Raw genomic sequence first — 7,633 nt, 5'->3', positions numbered from 1 at the left:
CAGGAGGAGGGAAGGCGTGCTAATGGCAAAGACCCACTGCAGGGAGTCTGGCCTGGGACCTTGGTTCCCAGCAAGGGGACCATAAGGTTCCTGAGTAACCCGAAGACCCCAGGAAAGACATTAAGCTGTGATTAATGGGTTTGTACGAAACTGGAGGAAACAGCCCATTTCAAAGCCCAAGGGGGCAGCAGAAGGGCAGTGTGCTTGCGAAAGTGCACTCCAAGCCTCCTAGAGGAAAGGCACTTCTAGAGGAGAGAGCTCAAGTCCCTAAGAGGTCAGCTTCTCCAAGTCAGATTCCTGAGGACTTGTCATGGCTCTCTCCTTTTTCCAGAAAACTTCAAAACGGCAGCAGATTATCGGACCCTTGCGTAACACCCTGAACTTGCGGGGACCACCATCCTGGATGCCAGAAAAGGGAGAGGATGCTTTTGTTTGGCAAGGCCTGGAAAGGTAAATGGCTGTGGGAAAGCAAAAACTGGGACACCCAGAGAAAGAAGCTGAGAGAGGAAAGTGTGCTCCATGCTGGAGATCACTGCGTAGCCCTGCTCCTGACCCACACAGGACTGCCTCCAACTCAATACGCTTCAGAGCAAAGCTGTGAAGCTGGTTTCTGGATGCCAGTCACAAGCCTTGGGAACTGGGGAAAAAAGGGGAAGGATGAAGTTGGAGGAGCGGGGCTTGGCGCTTAAGCAGAGCACAGACAGCAGGGTCCCTATTCACATTCAAAAGGCCAGCCCTTTCCTCAAAAAATTAAAAGTGGAACTGCCATATGACCCAGCAATCCCACTCCTGGGGGTACACCAAGGGAAATTAAATCAACATGTTAGAGATACTTGCACCCCACGTTTGCTGCAGCCACATTCACAATAGCCAAGCTATGGAAACAGCCTAAGTGTCCATCACAAGATGAATGGAGAGAAAAAAATGTGATCTATATACACAGTGGAATACTACTCAGCCTTTAAAGAGAAGGGAATTCTGTCATTTGTGGTGACATGATGACCTGGAGGACATTATGTTAAGGAAAATAAGCCAGATACAGGAAGACAAAGATCACATAATGTCACTTTCTTTTTTTATTTTTAACTTTTAAGTTCCGGGTATAAGCGTGGGTTTGTTACACAGGTAAACTTGCGTCATGGGGGTTTGTTGTACAGATTATTTCATCACCCAGGTATTAAGCCTAGTGCTCATTAGTTGTTTTTCCTGATCTTCTCCCTCCTCTCACCCTCCACTCTCAGAAAGGCCCCCGTGTGTGGTGTTCTCCACCACATGTCCATGTGTTCTCATCATTCGGCTCCCACTTATAAGTGAGAACATGTGGTAACTGGTTTTCTGTTCCTGTGTGTTTGCTGAGGATAATGGCCTCCAGCTCCATCCATGTCCCTGCAATGGACATGATCTCGTTCTTTTTTATGGCTGCATAGTATTCTATGGTGTGTATGTAACACATTTTCTTCATCCAGTCTATCATCGAGCATTTAGGTTACTTTCATGTGGAATCTAAAAAAGTGGAACTCATAGAAGCAAAGAGTAAAATGGTGATTGCCAGCGGTGGGGTTAGGGAGAGGTTGGAGAGATGTTGGTCAAAGGGTACAAAATTTCAGTTAAGAGAAATAAGTTCAAGAGGCGTATTGTACAACATGGTGACTATTGTTAATTATGTATTGTATACATGAAAATCGCTGAGAGAGTAGAGTTTAAGTGCTCTCACCACAGATAAATATGTGAGGTCATGCATATGTTAATTAGCTTGATGTAGGCATTCCACAATGCATGCGTGTTTCAAAACATCATGTTATACACCATAAATATACACAATTTTTGTTTGTCAATTAAAAAAATAACACTTTAAAAGGCCCGGCCTGGCCTCTCTGGGTCACCAGGCAACGCCATGCATAACTGAGGCCGGAAGACGAGCCAAGGGCTTGAGCTTGGATCCTCCAAAACACAAGGAAAGATCATCAGAGGTTTTACATTCACCAGTGAATTCAACCCCTACGGGCAAGACACAGAAGCACAGGCCACACGCCAAGGAGTGAGAATCGGAGGTCGGAAATAGCGCCCAGAGCCCAGCGCTCAGGAATACCACTGCGTATGGACACGTATGTTGTGCGGTGACAGTCACTATCAGGCACCTCAGAAGAGAACATCATGAAAACACATGGACACATGGCGGGGGGGGGGGGGGGGGAGAAATACACGGGGGACTACCAGAGGCAGAAGGGTGGGAGGAGGCAGAGGATCAGGAAAAATAACTAATGGGTACTAGGCTGAAATACCTGGGTGATGAAATCATCCGTACAACAAACCCCCATGACACAAACTTACCAGTGCAACAAACCTGCAGATGTACCCCTGAACAAAAAAAAAGAAAAGGACATCACGGGAGCCCAGGACAAGAGATAGAACACCATCCTGGGCAGCCAGCATCCAGACAGGAGGCCTCTCTGGGGTAGCACGAATGGGACAGAACTAGCACTGACCCACCGGCTGACTTTGGCCATTGTGCACATTCTTTGGCTCATTGTGACACCACCTGGTAGGCAGATCATAAAACTGTACCATGGAGTGGGCTAGACGTGGAAGAGACAGCGTTCTGCCCGCTTGGTACAAGCAACCTCGCACAGGCAGCTAGGTGTGGTCTGCTCAGACTGGTTCTCAGAAGCCAAATCCTCCCCTCCTTTGTCTATTGACAAGAGTTAAGAAAAAGACTGCTTTCTCTGTTGATCTCAATAACAAAGGGGATGAGGCACTGCCTTGGCAAAGTCAAAATTGCAGTCACTTTCTGACTGTTAATGGAGAAAAGCAGGCGGCCTGCCAGGTGATGGAAAACATGCAGATCTTTCCTGTTTAACTTTGAAATGAATTATGTGATTGTTTTACAGAACTAGTAACAGGTTTGGCTTCCTTGTTGAGGCCACTGTTGAAAGTCAGTTGGTATTCTCCAAGCCTGCAACTGGGCAGAGTTACTGTGTAATTAATAACTGAGAGTCCACTAAACGGTAAGGCATCACAGGTCAGTGTGCCAGAGCGGGGATCATAAAGGTGACCTCTGTGAGGTCAGGCTCTGGGCCAGAATGCATGAGAATCAGACAAACAAACCGAGGCAGAGTCCTCCTCCTTTTTCGTCTTACGTTACCGTGGAATACCATTTTTAAATTTAAAATCACCCAGCACATCTAGTCAAGTAGTTCTCAGGTCTTCTTTTGTTAACAGTTGCAGAGCCCATCATCCAAATGAATACTTAGTCAAGAAGCCCTGGAAAGATGAACAGGAAACCAATAAAAAATAATTACCTACAGGGGATTCAGGGGAGGAGAGGGCAGGGTGGAAGCAAGAATTTTTTTTTTTTTTTTTTTTTTTTTTTTTTTTTTTTGAGATGGAGTTCCGCTCTTGTTGCCCAGGCTAGAGTGCAGTGGCACGATCTTGGCTCACTGCAACCTCCGCCTCCCAGGTTCAAGCGATTCTCCTGCCTCAGCCTCCCGAGTAGCTGGGATTACAGGCATGCACCACCATACCCGGCTAATTTTGTATTTTTAGTAGAAACAGGGTTTCTCCATGTTGGTCAGGCTGGTCTCGAGCTGCTGACCTCAGGTGATCCGCCTGCCTGGGCCTCCCAAAGTGCTGGGATTACAGGCGTGAGCCACTGTACCCAGCCCGTCTTCTTTTTTGGTTTTGACTTTTGAAGCATATACATTTCTTACCTCTTTAAAAAAGTAAGACCATTGGACGCCCCAAATGTGAAGTGGCTGAGAAGGGAGCTGCTCTGGCAGAAGGCAGTGGGAGAGGTGGAGGGGACAGCCCAGATTCTCTGCCCTGTCCTCATCCCGGAGGCTCGGTTCCACTCCCACAGCTCGCAGCACTTGGACACCAATGGCCTGGCCCAATCCGTTGCTTTATAGATGGGGAAAAGGCAGTCCCCCGAGTCTGGTTCACTCTCTGGGTCTCCCTTCCCATAGGACACAGTCAGGAAGGGTTAGATACACTCCTCAGAAGACACAAAACACTCAATCCTTTTGAAAGATTTATTTTTAATTAAAAAATAAAAGTTATCTGAACATATCTGCATTGCACCTTCAGGGATGGCACCTCAAACCATTTATGCTGAAGGTCACAAATGTTTTTTATGAAAAATCAGACCTTGGCGATGACCTTGAGCAGTAGGATAGAGATAACTCCCACAAGCTTAGTGTTCCCATAATGGAACACTAGGCATAAATGGGTAAATAAAGCCAAAAAAAAAAAAAAAAAAACAAAGCTTATCAGTTCTTGGGTCTCATGACCATCTTATAATGGGTACAAAGGCACACGTGTCTTCAAACAAACTTGATTCAGAAACATTTCTAACTCAGAACTCCCCCCATGTTTTTGCCCACCCTCACCCCCACAAAAAAATACAACCAAAAACATTAAATTCTTTTTAAAAACTACATAAGTAAGTGCTGAGTCAGCAAGGAACCTGGGCATGCTGCCCACATGCCGCCACGTCTCTCTGCTTTGATGACTGGCTGCCCAGAGGTCGGGAGGGAGAGAGCTAAGCACTCTCCACTGCATGCTGGGAGTGGGCTTGCAACACAGACCCAGCCTCAGCCCCAAGGCTGTCACCCCGGCTGGGGCAGGCAGGCAACTCCTAGGTGCTCTCTCCCTTAATCAAGGGCATCCAAGGCTAAAGCAGCCTTTCAGGAAGAGAAAGGCTCAAGACAAGCAAGTCTTTGTCAAATGCTTGCAATGACAAGGCCACTGGGAACTGTGGGAGGGAGGGAGATGGCTAGATCTCTTCTCCCCCAGTTTACTGGGCTGCTGGGAAGTTTTCTCTGCCTACTCTCCCTGCCTCCCCTCTTTTCCCTTCTCCCCAGTCTCCCTCTTCCCTCAAAAGGGTTTTACTTTAGCTTAATGGTGGGGGTTCCAAAGAGGGTACTGGCAACTCCTGGGGCGGGTCTGGTGGCTCTGCCATCTCTAAGGGGACATCATGCGCTTTCGGTTCCTGGGCTTCACAGAGCTCCTCCTGCCCCTGGGAGGGCTCCAGTCGCTCCTGACCCTGGGCCTGGCTGTTCATCTTCTCTTCCGCTTCAATCTCTTCTGACGTGGGGATGGAATTCTTCTTGGGGCGACCTTTGGGTTTTGTGGGTGCTTCCTGTCCACCTTTAAGAACCTATGCGAGTAAAACATTGTTATTAAATCTAAGAAATCACTCCTACCCTCCGCCTTTCCATTCCCAGTATAACCTCGCATTGCATCTAAACCATCTGTTCTGGCAGTGAGACTGAAGGATTTGGCAAAATATATTCTCAATCCATTACCTCTGGTCTACAAAGACACCTCTGTTCTTTAAATGCTCAATGCACTTTTGGTCAATATTATATATTTTGGCATTTAATACAATAATCATAAGCAGCTTCAGAATTCAACTTCAACAATAAGGCAAGAAATGAAAAGTAAGATGTTAATGCAATAACTATCAGGTTGACAAGCTAAAAAGACAACAACATTTGTAGCCAGCAGGAAAAAAACACACTGTGTGAAAGTGTGATTGTTACAACCTTTTCAATACAACCTAAGAGTTCAAATCAAAAGCCTTAAAATATGCAGAGCTTTTTGACACAGAAATTCCTTAGGCTAAATTCTAAAAAATTATCTAAGACTGAGACAAAGATTGATCTGCAAAAATACTCATCACAATATTGGTGATAACAGCAAAAGTTGGAGGGGGGTGATATCCTACAGGTTTGGCCATGTAAATTGGGTAGAATTATAGTAAATCCCGAAGACAGACTACTTGACAACCATTACAATTACTACATAGAAGAATGTTTAATAACATGGAAAATATTATTAATATAGTTTTGTAACAAACAGATTCTTAGCATAATCCAGTTTGGAGGGTAGACAGCCTATATACCACCTTGTCTGCAGTGATCTGTACACCACCTTGTTTGCAGGATCACGGATCGTTTTTAATCTTTATGTTTTTTCCATATTTTCTAAACTTTCAACAATGATCAAACATAAGTATTTCTGTAATCAGAAAAAATATGTTATAAAGCATATAGTCTTGTGTTTGAAGAAGTTGTACAGCAGAGTTTAAAAAGCATTTTGGCTTTGATAGTAGAAAAACTGGGTTAAATTCCAACTCTGCCACTTATCATCTTTGTCTTTTGGAAGTCCTTTAAAGGCCCTGAGTGTCTGTTTTCTAATCTGTAAAATGGGAGTAATAATACCTTGTATTACAGGGTGACAGTGAGGGTGACCAACAGATAATGTGTATGAAAGGACCAGAACGGCACCTGAATGGTAAGTTTCCTTTGCCCAGAATATATACACCATCCACCCTCCTTCTCCTGGCTAACTTCTCCTGGAAGCCTTCCAGATCCCCCAGGTCTAGGTTAAAGGCCCTCTGCCATGTGCCCTCGGAGCAGCTTCTACTGTCCTGACCAGAGCACTTTTCAGAAACTATGGTCACTGCATGTTTACCTGCTGCCCCTCTCACTCAGTCCCTGCACGTAGCAGGTGTTTGACAACTGTTACCAAATGAACGAGGCTTTCTCAACAAATCTTTCCCTGGAGTCGAGGAAAGATATAAAGCAAGCCAAATAACTGGACCCTAAATGGCCTTGGCTGACTTCAAAGGCCTGGCACCCTTATTACCCCAATTTGTGACCCACACAAGAGTCCCAGGAGGTAGACAGGGATAAGTTTAAAAATATTTATATTTTACTTTGGAATGTAATAGACAGTCGTTCCTCCATTGGCTTGGCATAGTCCTTGATTTTCTGGGCAGCTAGTGAGAAGGGCTTCAAGAGAACTTGGATTAGCACAGATGATTAGGGGTGGGAGATATTTTTGCTATTTATAAATCTAGCTTAATTTTTTTTTGTTTTTTAAATTTTTATTTATTATTATACTTTTAAGTTCTAGGGTACATCTGCATAATGTGCAGGTTTGTTACATATGTATACTTGTGCCATGTTGGTGTGCTGCACCCATCAACTCATCAGCACCCATCAACTCGTCATTTACATCAGCTATAACTCCCAATGCAATCCCTCCCCCCTCCCCCCTCCCCCCTCCCCGTGATAGGCCCCGGTGTGTGATGTTCCCCTTCCCGAGTCCAAGTGAGCTCATTGCTCAGTTCCCACCTATGAGTGAGAACATGTGGTGTTTGGTTTTCTCTTCTTGTGATAGTTTGCTGAGGATGATGGTTTCAAGCTGCATCCATGTCCCTACAAAGGACACAAACTCATCCTTTTTTATGGCTGCATAGTATTCCATGGTGTATATGTGCCACATTTTCTTAATCCAGTCTGTCACTGATGGACATTTGGGTTGATTCCAAGTCTTTGCTGTTGTGAATAGTGCTGCAATAAACATACGTGTGCATGTGTCTTTAATAGCAGCATGATTTATGATCCTTTGGGTATATACCCAGTAATGGGATGGCTGGGTCATATGGTACATCTAGTTCTAGATCCTTGAGGAATCGCCATACTGTTTTCCATAATGGTTGAACTAGTTTACAATCCCACCAACAGGGTAAAAGTGTTCCTATTTCTCCACATCCTCTCCAGCATCTGTTGTTTCCTGACTTTTTAATGATTGCCATTCTAACTGGTGTGAGATGGTATCTCATTGT

General features: G+C 45.0%; 1 protein-coding gene across 1 annotated transcript in view; it reads right to left on the bottom strand.

Moving 5' to 3' along the window:
* Positions 1 to 4,014: 4,014 nt before the first annotated feature.
* The window catches only part of BARX2 (BARX homeobox 2), an 82,895-nt gene continuing 79,276 nt past the window's right edge, over positions 4,015 to 7,633 (bottom strand). The window contains exon 4 of the mRNA XM_023208090.3: positions 4,015 to 5,155. Coding sequence (XP_023063858.1) covers positions 4,889 to 5,155 — 267 coding nt within the window. The 3' untranslated portion in view covers positions 4,015 to 4,888. The remainder of the gene's footprint in view (positions 5,156 to 7,633) is intronic.

The sequence above is a fragment of the Piliocolobus tephrosceles genome, chromosome 13 (genome assembly GCF_002776525.5).
Source record: "Piliocolobus tephrosceles isolate RC106 chromosome 13, ASM277652v3, whole genome shotgun sequence".
Lineage (NCBI taxonomy): Eukaryota > Metazoa > Chordata > Mammalia > Primates > Cercopithecidae > Piliocolobus > Piliocolobus tephrosceles.
This window is presented reverse-complemented; position numbering and strand designations above follow the sequence as displayed.